Here is an 18606-nt window from a genome sequence, read left to right as displayed (position 1 = left end):
CGACACGATATCTAACTTAGCTAGGACAGCGGTAGGAGGTGGGGCGACACGATATCTAACTTAGCTAGGACAGCGGTAGGAGGTGGGGGCGAGGCTGGACAGGGTAGGAGGTGGGGGGACACGATATCTAACTTAGCTAGGACAGCGGTAGGAGGTGGGGGGAGACACGATATCTAACTTAGCTAGGACAGCGGTAGGAGGTGGGGGACACGATATCTAACTTAGCTAGGACAGCGGTAGGAGGTGGGGGCGACACGATATCTAACTTAGCTAGGACAGCGGTAGGAGGTGGGGGCGACACGATATCTAACTTAGCTAGGACAGCGGTAGACAGGCGGGAGGTGGGGGAGACACGATATCTAACTTAGCTAGGACAGCGGTAGACAGGCGGGGGTGAGGGGCGACACGATATCTAACTAGCTAGGACAGCGGTAGGAGGTGGGGGCGAGACACGATATCTAACTTAGCTAGGACAGCGGTAGGAGGTGGGGACAGCGAGACACGATATCTAACTTAGCTAGGACAGCGGTAGGAGGTGGGGGGCGACACGATATCTAACTTAGCTAGGACAGCGGTAGGAGGTGGGGGCGACACGATATCTAACTTAGCTAGGACAGCGGTAGGAGGTGAGGGGGCGACACGATATCTAACTTAGCTAGGACAGCGGTAGGAGGTGGGGGCGACACGATATCTAACTTAGCTAGGACAGCGGTAGACAGGTGGGAGGTGGGGGCGACACGATATCTAACTTAGCTAGGACAGCGGTAGACAGGCGGGAGGTGGGGGGACACGATATCTAACTTAGCTAGGACAGCGGTAGACAGGCGGGAGGTGGGGGACGACACGATATCTAACTAGCTAGGACAGCGGTAGACAGGCGGGAGGTGGGGGGCGACACGATATCTAACTTAGCTAGGACAGCGGTAGACAGGAGGGACAGCGGTAGACACACGATATCTAACTTAGCTAGGACAGCGGTAGACAGGCGGGGAGACACGATATCTAACTTAGCTAGGACAGCGGTAGACAGGCGGGGGAGACACGATATCTAACTTAGCTAGGACAGCGGTAGACAGGCGGGGGCGACACGATATCTAACTTAGCTAGGACAGCGGTAGACAGGCGGGGGAGACACGATATCTAACTTAGCTAGGACAGCGGTAGACAGGCGGGGGAGACACGATATCTAACTTAGCTAGGACAGCGGTAGACAGGTGGGGGCGACACGATATCTAACTTAGCTAGGACAGCGGTAGACAGGCGGGAAGTGGGGGGACGACACGATATCTAACTTAGCTAGGACAGCGGTAGGAGGTGGGGGGGAGACACGATATCTAACTTAGCTAGGACAGCGGTAGACAGGCGGGGGCGACACGATATCTAACTTAGCTAGGACAGCGGTAGACAGGCGGGGGTGACACGATATCTAACTAGCTAGGACAGCGGTAGGAGGTGGGGGGGGGGGAGACACGATATCTAACTTAGCTAGGACAGCAGTAGGAGGTGGGGGCGACACGATATCTAACTTAGCTAGGACAGCGGTAGGAGGTGGGGGGAGACACGATATCTAACTTAGCTAGGACAGCGGTAGGAGGTGGGGGCGACACGATATCTAACTTAGCTAGGACAGCGGTAGGAGGTGGGGGCGACACGATATCTAACTTAGCTAGGACAGCGGTAGGAGGTGGGGGCGACACGATATCTAACTTAGCTAGGACAGCGGTAGGAGGTGGGGGCGACACGATATCTAACTAGCTAGGACAGCGGTAGACAGGCGGGGGAGACACGATATCTAACTTAGCTAGGACAGCGGTAGACAGGCGGGAGGTGGGGGGACAGCGACACCGTAGCTAACTAGCTAGGACAGCGGTAGACAGGTGGGGGGAGACACGATATCTAACTTAGCTAGGACAGCGGTAGACAGGCGGGAGGTGGGGGCGACACCGTAGCTAACTAGCTAGGACAGCGGTAGACAGGCGACACCGGCTAACTAGCTAGGACAGCGGTAGACAGGTGGGGGCGACACGATATCTAACTTAGCTAGGACAGCGGTAGGAGGTGGGGGCGACACGATATCTAACTAGCTAGGACAGCGGTAGGAGGTGGGGGCGACACCGGCTAGGACAGCGGTAGACAGGAGGCGGGGGAGACACGATATCTAACTTTAGCTAGGACAGCGGTAGACAGGCGGGGGGCGACACGATATCTAACTTAGCTAGGACAGCGGTAGACAGGCGGGGAGACACGATATCTAACTTAGCTAGGACAGCGGTAGACAGGCGGGGGAGACACCGTAGCTAACTAGCTAGGACAGCGGTAGACAGGCGGGAGGTGGGGGGACACGATATCTAACTTAGCTAGGACAGCGGTAGACAGGCGGGGGCGACACCGTAGCTAACTAGCTAGGACAGCGGTAGGAGGTGGGGGAGACACAGTAGCTAACTAGCTAGGACAGCGGTAGACAGGTGGGGGCGACACGATATCTAACTAGCTAGGACAGCGGTAGGAGGTGGGGGGAGACACAATATCTAACTAGCTAGGACAGCGGTAGACAGGCGGGAGGGGGGCGACACCGTAGCTAACTAGCTAGGACAGCGGTAGTAGGAGGTGGGGGAGACACAGTAGCTAACTAGCTAGGACAGCGGTAGGAGGTGGGGGCGACACCGTAGCTAACTAGCTAGGACAGCGGTAGACAGGCGGGAGGTGGGGGCGACACCGTAGCTAACTAGCTAGGACAGCGGTAGGAGGTGGGGGCGACACCGTAGCTAACTAGCTAGGACAGCGGTAGGAGGCGGGGGCGACACCGCTAACTAGCTAGGAGGCGGGGGCTAGCTAGGACAGCGGTAGACAGGTGGGGGGGCGACACCGTAGCTAACTAGCTAGGACAGCGGTAGACAGGCGGGGGCGACACCGTAGCTAACTAGCTAGGACAGCGGCGGGGTGGGGGCGAGGAGGTGGGGGCGACACCGTATCTAACTAGCTAGGACACCGGTAGACATGCGGGGGGCGACACCGTAGCTAACTAGCTAGGACAGCGGTAGGAGGTGGGGGGCGACACCGTAGCTAACTAGCTAGGACAGCGGTAGACAGGCGGGAGGCTAGGACAGGCGTAGGGGGCGAGGTGGACAGGCACCGTAGCTAACTAGCTAGGACAGCGGTAGGAGGTGGGGGGCGACACGATATCTAACTTAGCTAGGACAGCGGTAGACAGGCGGGGGAGACACGATATCTAACTAGCTAGGACAGCGGTAGACAGGCGGGAGGCGGGGGGCGACACCGTAGCTAACTAGCTAGGACAGCGGTAGACAGGCGGGAGGTGGGGGGCGACACCGTAGCTAACTAGCTAGGACAGCGGTAGGAGGCGGGGGGCGACACCGTAGCTAACTAGCTAGGACAGCGGTAGACAGGTGGGGGGCGACACCGTAGCTAACTAGCTAGGACAGCGGTAGACAGGCGGGGGGCGACACCGTAGCTAACTAGCTAGGACAGCGGTAGGAGGTGGGGGGCGACACCGTAGCTAACTAGCTAGGACACCGGTAGACATGCGGGGGGCGACACCGTAGCTAACTAGCTAGGACAGCGGTAGGAGGTGGGGGGCGACACCGTAGCTAACTAGCTAGGACAGCGGTAGACAGGCGGGAGGCGGGGGGCGACACCGTAGCTAACTAGCTAGGACAGCGGTAGGAGGTGGGGGGCGACACGATATCTAACTTAGCTAGGACAGCGGTAGACAGGCGGGGGAGACACGATATCTAACTAGCTAGGACAGCGGTAGACTAGCTAGGACAGGGAGGCGGGGGCGACACTGTAGCTAACTAGCTAGGACAGCGGTAGACAGGTGGGGCGGGAGGTGGGGGGCGACACCGTAGCTAACTAGCTAGGACAGCGGTAGGAGGCGGGGGGCGACACCGTAGCTAACTAGCTAGGACAGCGGTAGACAGGCGGGGGGCGACACCGTAGCTAACTAGCTAGGACAGCGGTAGACAGGCGGGAGGCGGGGGGCGACACCGTAGCTAACTAGCTAGGACAGCGGTAGGAGGTGTTAAAAAATATGAGATCATGCTTTTATTTCCCATTTGACACATTTTAAGCGCATAGACAATCAGGAGATTGGGGGGGAGGCAGGAACGCCCATATGCAGGAACACCCAGAATTGCGGGCCGCATCTCACACTATTGGATGAGTCCGAGACCTTGGACAAGCTCACAAATAAATCACATGAAAGCCAGTGAGGGCTATGGTAAAAACAGAGAGTATGCATTGTACTGTTTAAATGGCAAAATGATTTAACAATGCACCAGGAGTACAGCACAGGTACTCACACGCACCAACTGACATAGTAACAATAATGAACAGCCCAATGGAAACCAAAGGGCACACTTATACAAATACTAATCAGTGGCAATAGGGGACAGGTGTGTGTAATGAAAGTTACGGAGGGATCCCGGGAAAATGTTGTCTGAGGTTGCAAAACAGTTACCAAGTCGGCGAGGATTAGCAAAGGCTCAATTGTAGGCATATTTCAAATAATAATTTGTTTCGATCATAAACATTTTATATTGACTGTGTTTCATTCAACTAATAAATCAATCCTCCATCTTTTGATTAGGTGACCAACACTGGGCCATCCCTGCAGACTCTAGGCTCTGCCTTCCTCAACATAATGTGGCCTCATGAGCTGTCCAATGGGAAGTGGCTCCTGTACCCCACCGCTTTTCACTTCAAGGGCCACCCAGAAACCCACTGTAGACCCCACACCTCCCTCAACCCACGGAAGTTCTCCCACAGCTCTCCTTCTGAAGACCAGCCACAGGCTACAGTACGTGTACTAGTACAGGAAAATACCTTTCTTTCTCTTTGCCAACAATGCATTAGTCAATATCAATAGTAAAAATAGTATACTGTAAAGTAGAACAAAAACATAGAAATAAGAAGAACACAAGAAAGTAAATAACAGACTGAGCAGGTGAATCCAGGTGAATCCAGGTAAATCCAGGTGAATCCAGGTAAATCCAGGTGAATCCAGGTAAATCCAGGTGAATCCAGGTGGAACCAGGTGAATCCAGGTAAATCCAGATGAATCCAGGTAAATCCAGTTGAATCCAGGTAAATCCAGGTGAATCCAGGTAAATCCAGGTGAATCCAGGTAAATCCAGGTGAATCCAGGTGAATCCAGGTAAATCCAGGTGTATCCAGGTGAATCCAGGTGAATCCAGGTGAATCCAGGTAAATCCAGGTGTATCCAGGTGAATCCAGGTGAATCCAGGTAAATCCAGGTAAATCCAGGTGTATCCAGGTGAATCCAGGTAAATCCAGGTAAATCCAGGTGTATCCAGGTGAATCCAGGTGAATCCAGGTAAATCCAGGTAAATCCAGGTGTATCCAGGTGAATCCAGGTGAATCCAGGTAAATCCAGGTAAATCCAGGTGTATCCAGGTGAATCCAGGTGAAAGCTATGATCCCTTATTGATGTCACCTTTTAAATCCACTTCAGTGTAGATGAAGTGGAGGAGACAGGTTAAAGAAACATTTTTAATTCTTGAAACAATTGAGACATGGATTGTGTATTTAAGTGGCTGCTGCATTCATATAGATGATGACACCATATTCTAGGACTGATAGGAACGTCAACAGAATAATTTGCTTTCTACTATTAAGCAAGAGGCAGGGCCTATTTCTATAGAAGAAGCCCATATTTATTAGGACATAAGTAGCAAATAGAAGTTTAAAACTTGTAATGTTCACAAGAATTGAAATTGATAAAAAGATCTAACACAACATTAGGTGATAATGTATGGATTATTATGGATTTATAATCAGCTACAGTGAAGTTGGAATTTTACATACACTTAGGCTAGAGTCATTAAAACTCTAAAAGTCTAAAAGTTTTCAACAACTCCACAAATTTCTTGTTCACAAACTATAGTCGGTTAGGACATCTACTTTGTGCATGACACAAGTAATTTTTCCAACAATTGTTTACAGACAGATTATTTCACTTACAGTTGAAGTTGGAAGTTTACATACACTTAGGTTGGAGTCATTAAAACTAGTTTTTCAACCACTCCAAAAATGTCTTTTTAACAAACTATAGTTTTGGCAAGTCGATTAGGACATCTACTTTGTGCATGACACAAGTCATTTTTCCAACAATTGTTTACAGACAGATTATTTCACTTATAATTCACTGTATCAAATTTCCAGTGGGTCAGAAGTTTACATATACTAAGTTGACTGTGCCTTTAAACAGTTTGGAAAATTCCAGATAAAGATGTCATGGCTTCAGAAGCTTCTGATAGACTAATTGACATCATTTGAGTCAATTGGAGGTGTACCTGTGGATGTATTTCAAGGCCTACCTTCAAACCCAGTGCTTCTTTGCTTGACATCATGGGAAAATCAAAAGAAATCAGCCAAGACATCAGAAAAAAAATTGTAGCCCTCCACAAGTCTGGTTCATCATTGGGAGCAATTTCCAAACGCCTGAAGGTACCATGTTCATCTGTACAAACAATAGTACGCAAGTATAAACATCATGGGACCACACAGCCATCATACCGCTCAGGTCAGGAAGGAGACACGTTCTGTCACCTAGAGATGAACGTACTTTGGTGCAAAAAGTGCAAATCAATCCCAGAACAACAGCAAAGGACCTTGCGAAGATGCTGGAGGAAACAGGTACAAAATTATCTAAATCCACAGTAAAACGAGTCCTATATCGCTCAGCAAGGAAGAAGACACTGCTCAAAAATCGCCATAAAAAGCCAGACTACAGTTTGCACCTGCACATGGGGACAAAGATCGTACTTTTTGGAGAAATGTCCTCTGGTCTGATGAAACAAAAATAGAACTGTTTGGCCATAATGACCATTGTTATGTTTGTAGGAAACAGGGGGATGCTTGCAAGCCGAAGAACACCATCCCAACCGTGAAGCACGGGGGTGGCAGCATCCTGCTGTGGGGGTGCTTTGCTGCAGGAGGGACTGGTGCTCTTCAAAAAATAGATGGCAACATGAGGGAGGGAAATGATGTGGATCTATTGAATCAACATCTATAAACATCAGTCAGGAAGTGAAAGCTTGGTTGCAAAATGGTCCAAAAACGGTGTAAAAACTCAAACAGACGACTAGAAAAAGCTCAAACGAAGTTTATTCACCCACTGGGTCATACAGCCGCAGAGACAAGGTTACACAAGAACATATATTTATAATCTTCTAATAGGTCAACGTCGTACACATCTAGACAGCCAATACATCTCTGTTGCTAGGCAGGAATTGAATTGTTTCCTCTCACTGGTGTAGTCACAGCCCTGTCTGTCACTACAACCTTTTGTGGGAGTGTGTGTGTGAGATTGTACTGCAGTAGGAGAGATGTTATGGTGGGCCTCTCTGGCCCCTTTCCCAGACATTTCTGCATCTGTTGATTTGATCCGGAGACACATTCCTCACTCCTCCCTCGTTCCGCAGACGGCCTGCCATATCAGAGACTAAAAAGTGCCTTTCACCTCCCTCTTCAGAAATATGAAACAGATTTTGAAGTTGCTACTCAAGTCATTTTCCATATTTCTTCGTCCCATCTACCCTTCATTGACCCCAACACATGCATTCCTTATACATGTCACGTAATTCATGACTTCTAGTGTGGTAACTTGAATCAGTACATTTCAAGCTAGAGTCTAACAATAGCAAGTGTTTTCTTTGCAGCTGGCCTATCTAAGGGGAAATCTCTCAGTTCTTTGCAGCTGGCCTATCTAAGGGGAAATCTCTCAGTTCTGCCCCCCAGGACAAGACTCGTGACAATAAACGTCAACCTGCTTGTTGCGTTTCCTTGGAAACATCCAAAACAAGCAAAATAGAAAACAATATATATTTTACATTCACCTCAGTCTACAAACAAGTGCACCGGAAGAAATTGTCCAAGTCTTCAATTTACACAACTCTGTGGATTATAATAAACAAGTTGTTGTAAACAAATGTGTCGTCTTCTGTTTCCTGTCCCCGTAAACAGTTCAGGAGGAAGCTGCGATCCCACCAGGAAGAGGAGGGGCATGTGATGACCAAGGGCAGTCTGGGTAGGACCACGCCCGCTGTGGCTGCCTCCGAGAGACGGAAGTCACTCAAACTGGTGAGTGAGGGAGGGAGAGGGGGGAGAGAGGAGGGAAGAGAGAGGGGTAGAAGGTGGGAGGGAGGAGGGAGGAGGGTGAGGGAGGGAGGGAGAGGGGGGAGAGAGGATGGGAGAGAGAGAGAGGGGTAGAAGGTGGGAGGGAGGAGGGGGAGGAGGGTGAGGGAGGGAGGGAGGGAGGATGGGAGAGAGAGAGAGGGGTAGAAGGTGGGAGGGAGGAGGGAGGAGGGTGAGGGAGGGGAGATGGAGGATAGGGGGAGAGAGATGGGTAGAAGGTGGGGGAGAGGGAGAGGGAGGAGAGAGGTAGGAGGGGGGGAGGGAGGGGGAGAGTGGGATAGGGAGAAGGGGATAAGAGGGGAGAGAGGGAGGGGGAGAGAGGGAGGGGGATAGGAGGGAGGGGAGAGAGGGAGAGGGAGATGGGGGTAGGGGGAATGGGAGGATGTCAGATTCAGTTGACCTGCACAGTAGAAATAAGCTTCAAACCCTAAGAGTCCTGCACACAATGCACAGCATCCTTACTGCTAGTTTGACTGGGCAGGGAAGGGGGGGATACCTAGTTAGTTGTACAACTGAATTCAGTTAAACTGAAATGTGTCTTCCGCATTTAACCCTCAACCCCTCTGAATCAGAGATTGAATTCCGGCTCTGCTGTTCTCATCACTAGTCCCCCCCCCCCCCCGTCTGTCTGTAGGACTGTCTGCTATTCTCATCACTAGTCCCCCCGTCTGTCTGTAGGACTGTCTGCTATTCTCATCACTAGTCCCCCCCGTCTGTCTGTAGGACTGTCTGCTATTCTCATTACTAGTCCCCCCGTCGTCTGTCTGTAGGACTGTCTGCTATTCTCATCACTAGTCCCCCCGTCTGTCTGTAGGACTGTCTGCTATTCTCATCACTAGTCCCCCCGTCTGTCTGTAGGACTGTCTGCTATTCTCATTACTAGTCCCCCCCGTCTGTCTGTAGGACTGTCTGCTATTCTCATCACTAGTCCCCCCCCCCCGTCTGTCTGTAGGACTGTCTGCTATTCTCATTACTAGTCCCCCCGTCTGTCTGTAGGACTGTCTGCTATTCTCATTACTAGTCCCCCCCGTCTGTCTGTAGGACTGTCTGCTATTCTCATCACTAGTCCCCCCCGTCTGTCTGTAGGACTGTCTGCTATTCTCATCACTAGTCCCCCCGTCTGTCTGTAGGACTGTCTGCTATTCTCATCCCCACTAGTCCCCCTCCCCCCTGTCTGTCTGTAGGACTGTCTGCTATTCTCATCACTAGTCCCCCCGTCTGTCTGTAGGACTGTCTGCTATTCTCATCACTAGTCCCCCCCGTCTGTCTGTAGGACTGTCTGCTATTCTCATCACTAGTCCCCCCGTCTGTCTGTAGGATTGTCTGCTATTCTCATCACTAGTCCCCCCGTCTGTCTGTAGGACTGTCTGCTATTCTCATCACTAGTCCCCCCTCCGTCTGTCTGTAGGACTGTCTGCTATTCTCATCACTAGTCCCCCCCGTCTGTCTGTAGGACTGTCTGCTATTCTCATCACTAGTCCCCCCCGTCTGTCTGTAGGACTGTCTGCTGGGTTCAGCGCGTTGCGTCCTTTTCCAGTGTCCTCTCCTCAGCTTCTCCGGCTCTGCTGTCCTCAAGATCCAGGGACGTTTGTGGAACAGCACCTTCCTGGAGGTAAAACACCACGTCACTTATCACAGTGTGTTAATAAAGACTACTGTTCCCATAATGCAATGCATTACATGCAGAGAGGGAGGGGGATAGGGGGAGAGAGGGAGGGGGATATGGGGATAGGGGAGAGAGGGGAGAGAGGGAGGGGGATATGGGAAGAGAGGGGGGATATGGGGAGAGAGGGAGGGGGGATAGGGAAGAGAGGGAGGGGGATAGGGGGAGAGAGGGAGGGGGAGAGAGGGGAGAGAGGGAGGGGGATGGGGGGATAGGGGGAGATGGGGAGAGAGGGAGGGGGGATATGGGAAGAGAGGGGGGATATGGGGAGAGAGGGAGATGGGATATGGGGAGAAAGGGAGGGGGATAGGGGGAGAGAGGGAGGGGGATATGGGGAGAGAGGGAGGGGGATATGGGGAGAGAGGGAGGGGGATAGGGGGAGAGAGGGGGGGGATAGGGGGAGAGAGGGAGGGGGAGAGGGAGGGGGATAGGGGGAGAGAGGGAGATGGGATATGGGGAGAAAGGGAGGGGGGATAGGGGAGGGAGGGAGGGGGATATGGGGAGAGAGGGAGGGGGATATGGGGATAGAGGGAGGGGGGGATATGGGAAGAGAGGTAGGGGGATATGGGAAGAGAGGGAGGGGGAGAGAGGGAGGGGATAGGGGGAGAGAGGGAGGGGGAGAGAGGGAGGGGGATAGGGGGAGAGAGGGGGGATATGGGGAGAGAGGGAGATGGGATAGGGGGAGAGAGGGAGGGGGATATGGGGATAGAGGGAGGGGGATATGGGAAGAGAGGTAGGGGGATATGGGAAGAGAGGGAGGGGGAGAGAGGGAGGGGGATAGGGGGAGAGAGGGAGGGGGAGAGAGGGAGGGGGATAGGGGGAGAGGGAGGGGGAGGGGGGAGAGAGGGAGGGGGATAGGGGGAGAGAGGGAGGGGAGAGAGGGAGGGGGATAGGGGAGAGGGAGGGGGAGGATGGAGGGGGGATAGGGGAGAGAGGGAGGGGGATAGGGGGAGAGAGGGAGGGGGATAGGGGGAGAGAGGGAGGGGGAGAGAGGGAGGGGGATAGGGGGAGAGAGGGAGGGGGATAGGGGGAGAGAGGGAGGGGGGAGAGGGAGGGGGATAGGAGGAGGGGATATGGGGAGAGGGAGATGGGATAGGGGGAGAGGGAGGGGATATGGGGAGAGGGAGGGGGATATGATGAGAGGTAGGGGGGATATGGGAAGAGAGGGAGGGGGAGAGAGGGAGGGGATAGGGAGAGAGGGAGGGGGAGAGGGATAGGGGGGGAGAGAGGGAGGGGGATAGGGGGAGAGAGGGAGGGGGATAGGGGGAGAGAGGGAGGGGGAGAGAGGGAGGGGGATAGGGGGAGAGAGGGAGGGGGAGAGATGGAGGGGGATAGGGGAGAGAGGGAGGGGGATAGGGGGGAGAGGGGAGGGGGATAGGAGGAGAGGGGGAGAGAGGGAGGGGATAGGGGGAGAGAGGGAGGGGGATAGGGGAGAGAGGGAGAGGGAGGGGGATAGGGGAGAGAGGAGGGGAGAGGGGAGGGGGATAGGGGGGAGAGAGGGAGGGGGGATAGGGGAGAGAGGGAGGGGGATAGGGGGAGATAGGGGGAGAGAAGGAGGGGGATAGGGGGAGAGAGGGAGGGGGATATGGGGGGAGAGAGGGAGGGGGATAGGGGGAGAGAGGAGGGGATAGGGGGAGAGAGGGAGGGGGGATAGGGGGAGAGAGGGAGATGGGGGAGAGAGTAAATAAATAATAAACAATAAATGCATTGTAATTTAAATCTAAAATTCTTAGTTACGACATCAAGATTTGGTCTGGAATACTATTTAAATTATTGTTGAAGAATATAACTTATAAATGCTTCATGACCTCAGTTCAACTGGCACACTCCGTGAGAACCCAAAATATAAACTTGTTTTATTCCAATGTTTGTAAACAATGTGAATGTAAACAAAACACTATGTATAGCCTCAACACATGGTAAATACATGGTAAAGCTATACTATATCGTGGATGGTCAGTCCTTGCATCCACAGCGCTGGCTGTGTCGTAAGACGCGGACCAAAGCACAGCGTCGTGTGAATGCATCATTTTACTGGATGACGAATAACACGAAGTAAACTGAACAAAACAATAAATGAACAAGGACTGTGAAGCTATATACCAAAATGTGCTGACACAAGCAACTAACATAGACAATCACCCACAACCCATAATGACAAAACAGGCTACCTAAATATGGTTCCCAATCAGGGACAATGACTAACACCTGCCTCTGATTGAGAACCATATCAGGCCAAACACAGAAACAGACAAACTAGACATCCAACATAGAATGCCCACTCAGATCACACCCTGACCAAACAAAACATATAAACATACAAAGCAAACTATGGTCAGGGCGTGAAAGTAGGAAAGACAAAGATGATTTGGGGTGGCTGTGGGGAAGACAAAGATGATCTGGGGTGGCTGTGGGGAAGACAAAGATGATCTGGGGTGGCTGTGGGGAAGACAAAGATGATCTGGGGTGGCTGTAGAAAGACAAAGATGATTTGGGGTGGCTGTGGGGAAGACAAAGATGATCTGGGGTGGCTGTAGAAAGACAAAGATGATCTGGGGTGGCTGTAGAAAGACAAAGATGATCTGGGGTGGCTGTGGGGAAGACAAAGATGATCTGGGGTGGCTGTAGAAAGACAAAGATGATCTGGGGTGGCTGTAGAAAGACAAAGATGATCTGGGTGGCTGTAGAAAGACAAAGATGATCTGGGGTGGCTGTAGAAAGACAAAGATGATCTCGGGTGGCTGTGGGGAAGACAAAGATGATCTGGGGTGGCTGTAGAAAGACAAAGATGATCTGGGGAGGCTGTGGGGAAGACAAAGATGATCTGGGGTTCCTATGGGGAAGACAAAGATGATCTGGGGTGGCTGTAGAAAGACAAAGATGATCTGGGGTGGCTGTAGAAAGACAAAGATGATCTGGGGTGGCTGTGATCTGGGGTGGCTGTAGAAAGACAAAGATGATCTGGGGTGGCTGTAGAAAGACAAAGATGATCTGGGGTGGCTGTAGAAAGACAAAGATGATCTGGGGTGGCTGTAGAAAGACAAAGATGATCTGGGGTGGCTGTAGAAAGACAAAGATGATCTGGGGTGGCTGTGGGGAAGACAAAGATGATCTGGGGAGGCTGTGGGGAAGACAAAGATGATCTGGGGAGGCTGTGGGGAAGACAAAGATGATCTGGGGAGGCTGTGGGGAAGACAAAGATGATCTGGGGAGGCTGTGGGGAAGACAAAGATGATCTGGGGTGGCTGTAGAAAGACAAAGATGATCTGGGGTGGCTGTAGAAAGACAAAGATGATCTGGGGTGGCTGTAGAAAGACAAAGATGATCTGGGGTGGCTGTAGAAAGACAAAGATGATCTGGGGTGGCTGTGGGGAAGACAAAGATGATCTGGGGAGGCTGTGGGGAAGACAAAGATGATCTGGGGTGGCTGTGGGAAGACAAAGATGATCTGGGGTGGCTGTGGGGAAGACAAAGATGATCTGGGGTGGCTGTGGGGAAGACAAAGATGATCTGGGGTGGCTGTAGAAAGACAAAGATGATCTGGGGTTGCTGTGGGGAAGACAAAGATGATCTGGGGTGGCTGTAGAAAGAAAAAGATGATCTGGGGTTGCTGTGGGGAAGACAAAGATGATCTGGGGTGGCTGTGGGGAAGACAAAGATGATCTGGGGTTGCTGTGGGGAAGACAAAGATGATCTGGGGTGGCTGTGGGGAAGACAAAGATGATCTGGGGTGGCTGTAGAAAGAAAAAGATGATCTGGGGTTCCTATGGGGAAGACAAAGATGATTTGGGGTGGCTGTGGGGAAGACAAAGATGATCTGGGGTGGCTGTAGAAAGACAAAGATGATCTGGGGTGGCTGTGGGGAAGACAAAGATGATCTGGGGTGGCTGTAGAAAGACAAAGATGATCTGGGGTGGCTGTAGAAAGACAAAGATGATCTGGGGTGGCTGTAGAAAGACAAAGATGATCTGGGGTGGCTGTAGAAAGACAAAGATGATCTGGGGTGGCTGTGGGGAAGACAAAGATGATCTGGGGTGGCTGTGGGGAAGACAAAGATGATCTGGGGTGGCTGTAGAAAGACAAAGATGATCTGGGGTGGCTGTAGAAAGACAAAGATGATCTGGGGTGGCTGTAGGGAAGACATACAAAGCAAACTATGGTCAGGGTGTGACAAATATTCCTTCCCGGGGCCTTGGTTTATCTCGCCATGCACTGCCAGTCTATGTTATTAAAAAATATATATATTATATATATATATATATATAATAATATTTATCCCCATCGAGTTATAAGGGGGTTGCTGATGAATTTACTCTTCCCTTCTCTCTCTCTTCTCTCTTCTTCTCTCTTCTCTCTCTCCTCTCTCTTCTTCTCTCTTCTCTCTCTTCTCTCTTCTCTCTTCTCTCTTCTCTGTCTTCTCTCTCTTCTTCTCTCTTCTTCTCTCTTCTCTCTCTCCTCTCTCTTCTCTCTTCTCTCTCTCTTTTCTCTTCTCTCTCATCTCTCTCCTTCTCTTCTCTCTCTCTTTTCTGTTCTCTCTCTTCTGTCTTCTCTCTCTTCTCTCTTCCCCTTCTCTCTTCTCTCTCTCTTCCTCGTCTCTCTTCTTCTCTCTTCTTCTCTTTTCTCTCAGGAGTTCTCATCAGTCAGTGCTCTGGAGCTGCTGGTAAGAGCCAACATCACAGTCAAGTCGAGCATCAAACACCTGGTGCTGAGGGATGCTGCCGCACAGGTAACACACACACACACACACACACACACACACACACACACACACACACACACACACACACACACACACACACACACACACACACACACACACACACACACACACACACTTAACTATTCACATGAATAACTAGGGCCAGGCTTTCCCTGACCATGGCGCTGAGCTCTAACTACTAGTGATACATAGACATTAAAGACAAGACACTTCACAATAAAACACTCATTACTTTATATGACTGTGTCTCCCCTGTAGATCCCAGTGATGATTTACCCAGAGGTTGGTCTGACTGCCCAGTACTGGATCCCCTGGTGGTGGATTCTCATAGCCATCCTGGCTGGTATCCTGGTGTTGTCCCTGATGGTCTGCATCCTCTGGAAGGTACCAACACCTAGTATAACACACAATAAGCACCTCTATTACTGTTCCTATATATCTCTATTATCCTGATGTTGTCTCTGCTGGTCTGCATCCTCTGGAAGGTACCAACAACTTTAATAGTATATAACCTAGACTAAACACCTCTAGTACTGGGCCTTACATATCCATATAATCAGAGGTGGAAAAAGTACCCAATTGTCGTACTTGAGTAAAAGTAAAGATACATTAATAGAAAATGACTCAAGTAAAAGTGAAAGTCACCCAGTAAAATACTACTTGAGTAAAAGTCTAAAAGTACTTGGTTTTACATGTACTTAAGTACAATGGTGGACAAAGTACTACATTTTCATATTTGAATGAAAGTACAAAGTAAAAGTAAATGCGAACCATCAGATTCCTGATATCAAACCAGACAACACAACATCAGATTCCTGATATCAAACCAGACAACACAACATCAGATTCCTGATATCAAACCAGACAACACAACATCAGATTCCTGATATCAAACCAGACAACACAACATCAGATTCCTGACATCAAACCAGAAAACACAACATCAGATTCCTGATATCAAACCAGACAACACAACATCAGATTCCTGATATCAAACCAGACAACACAACATCAGATTCCTGATATCAAACCAGACAACACAACATCAGATTCCTGATATCAAACCAGACAACACAACATCAGATTCCTGATATCAAACCAGACAACACAACATCAGATTCCTGATATCAAACCAGACAACACAACATCAGATTCCTGATATCAAACCAGACAACACAACATCAGATTCCTGATATCAAACCAGACAACACAACATCAGATTCCTGATATCAAACCAGACAACACAACATCAGATTCCTGACATCAAACCAGACAACACAACATCAGATTCCTGATATCAAACCAGACAACACAACATCAGATTCCTGATATCAAACCAGACAACACAACATCAGATTCCTGATATCAAACCAGACAACACAACATCAGATTCCTGATATCAAACCAGACAACACAACATCAGATTCCTGATATCAAACCAGACAACACAACATCAGATTCCTGATATCAAACCAGACAACACAACATCAGATTCCTGATATCAAACCAGACAACACAACATCAGATTCCTGATATCAAACCAGACAACACAACATCAGATTCCTGATATCAAACCAGACAACACAACATCAGATTCCTGATATCAAACCAGACAACACAACATCAGATTCCTGATATCAAACCAGACAACACAACATCAGATTCCTGATATCAAACCAGACAACACAACATCAGATTCCTGATATCAAACCAGACAACACAACATCAGATTCCTGATATCAAACCAGACAACACAACATCAGATTCCTGACATCAAACCAGACAACACAACATCAGATTCCTGATATCAAACCTGACAACACAACATCAGATTCCTGATATCAAACCAGACAACACAACATCAGATTCCTGATATCAAACCAGACAACACAACATCAGATTCCTGACATCAAACCAGACAACACAACATCAGATTCCTGATATCAAACCAGACAACACAACATCAGATTCCTGACATCAAACCAGACAACACAACATCAGATTCCTGATATCAAACCAGACAACACAACATCAGATTCCTGATATCAAACCAGACAACACAACATCAGATTCCTGATATCAAACCAGACAACACAACATCAGATTCCTGACATCAAACCAGACAACACAACAACACAACATCAGATTCCTGATATCAAACCAGACAACACAACATCAGATTCCTGACATCAAACCAGACAACACAACATCAGATTCCTGACATCAAACCAGACAACACAACATCAGATTCCTGATATCAAACCAGACAACACAACATCAGATTCCTGATATCAAACCAGACAACACAACATCAGATTCCTGATATCAAACCAGACAACACAACATCAGATTCCTGATATCAAACCAGACAACACAACATCAGATTCCTGATATTCAAAAACCAGACAACACAACATCAGATTCCTGATATCAAACCAGACAACACAACATCAGATTCCTGATATCAAACCAGACAACACAACATCAGATTCCTGATATCAAACCAGACAACACAACATCAGATTCCTGATATCAAACCAGACAACACAACATCAGATTCCTGATATCAAACCAGACAACACAACATCAGATTCCTGATATCAAACCAGACAACACAACATCAGATTCCTGATATCAAACCAGACAACACAACATCAGATTCCTGACATCAAACCAGACAACACAACATCAGATTCCTGACATCAAACCAGACAACACAACATCAGATTCCTGATATCAAACCAGACAACACAACATCAGATTCCTGATATCAAACCAGACAACACAACATCAGATTCCTGATATCAAACCAGACAACACAACATCAGATTCCTGATATCAAACCAGACAACACAACATCAGATTCCTGATATCAAACCAGACAACACAACATCAGATTCCTGATATCAAACCAGACAACACAACATCAGATTCCTGATATCAAACCAGACAACACAACATCAGATTCCTGATATCAAACCAGACAACACAACATCAGATTCCTGACATCAAACCAGACAACACAACATCAGATTCCTGACATCAAACCAGACAACACAACATCAGATTCCTGATATCAAACCAGACAACACAACATCAGATTCCTGATATCAAACCAGACAACACAACATCAGATTCCTGATATCAAACCAGACAACACAACATCAGATTCCTGATATCAAACCAGACAACACAACATCAGATTCCTGATATCAAACCAGACAACACAACATCAGATTCCTGATATCAAACCAGACAACACAACATCAGATTCCTGATATCAAACCAGACAACACAACATCAGATTCCTGATATCAAACCAGACAACACAACATCAGATTCCTGATATCAAACCAGACAACACAACATCAGATTCCTGATATCAAACCAGACAACACAACATCAGATTCCTGATATCAAACCAGACAACACAACATCAGATTCCTGATATCAAACCAGACAACACAACATCAGATTCCTGATATCAAACCAGACAACACAACATCAGATTCCTGATACAACACAACATCAGATTCCTGATATCAAACCAGACAACACAACATCAGATTCCTGATATCAAACCAGACAACACAACATCAGATTCCTGATATCAATTCCTGACATCAAACAACACAACATCAAACCAGACAACACAACATCAGATTCCTGACATCAAACCAGACAACACAACATCAGATTCCTGACATCAAACCAGACAACACAACATCAGATTCCTGATATCAAACCCAGACAACACAACATCAGATTCCTGATATCAAACCAGACAACACAACATCAGATTCCTGATATCAAACCAGACAACACAACATCAGATTCCTGATATCAAACCAGACAACACAACATCAGATTCCTGATATCAAACCAGACAACACAACATCAGATTCCTGATATCAAACCAGACAACACAACATCAGATTCCTGATATCAAACCAGACAACACAACATCAGATTCCTGATATCAAACCAGACAACACAACATCAGATTCCTGATATCAAACCAGACAACACAACATCAGATTCCTGA

The 18606-nt window shown here is 48.8% G+C and overlaps 1 protein-coding gene across 2 annotated transcripts in view; it reads left to right on the top strand.

Annotated features, from left to right (window-relative positions):
- Nucleotides 1–18606, top strand: part of LOC115124234 (integrin alpha-7-like) — a 122557-nt gene that overhangs the window by 90908 nt on the left and 13043 nt on the right. For both annotated transcript variants that reach the window (XM_065002073.1, XM_065002074.1), the window contains exons 17-21: nucleotides 4610–4819; nucleotides 8008–8124; nucleotides 9677–9790; nucleotides 14469–14567; nucleotides 14820–14945. In XM_065002073.1, the coding sequence (XP_064858145.1) occupies nucleotides 4610–4819; nucleotides 8008–8124; nucleotides 9677–9790; nucleotides 14469–14567; nucleotides 14820–14945 (666 nt within the window). The remainder of the gene's footprint in view (nucleotides 1–4609; nucleotides 4820–8007; nucleotides 8125–9676; nucleotides 9791–14468; nucleotides 14568–14819; nucleotides 14946–18606) is intronic.

Source organism: Oncorhynchus nerka, linkage group LG15, assembly GCF_034236695.1.
Source record: "Oncorhynchus nerka isolate Pitt River linkage group LG15, Oner_Uvic_2.0, whole genome shotgun sequence".
In the NCBI taxonomy this organism is placed as follows: Eukaryota; Metazoa; Chordata; class Actinopteri; order Salmoniformes; family Salmonidae; genus Oncorhynchus; species Oncorhynchus nerka.
Note: the sequence above shows the minus strand (reverse complement) of the source record. Positions and strands in the feature narration are given on the sequence as shown.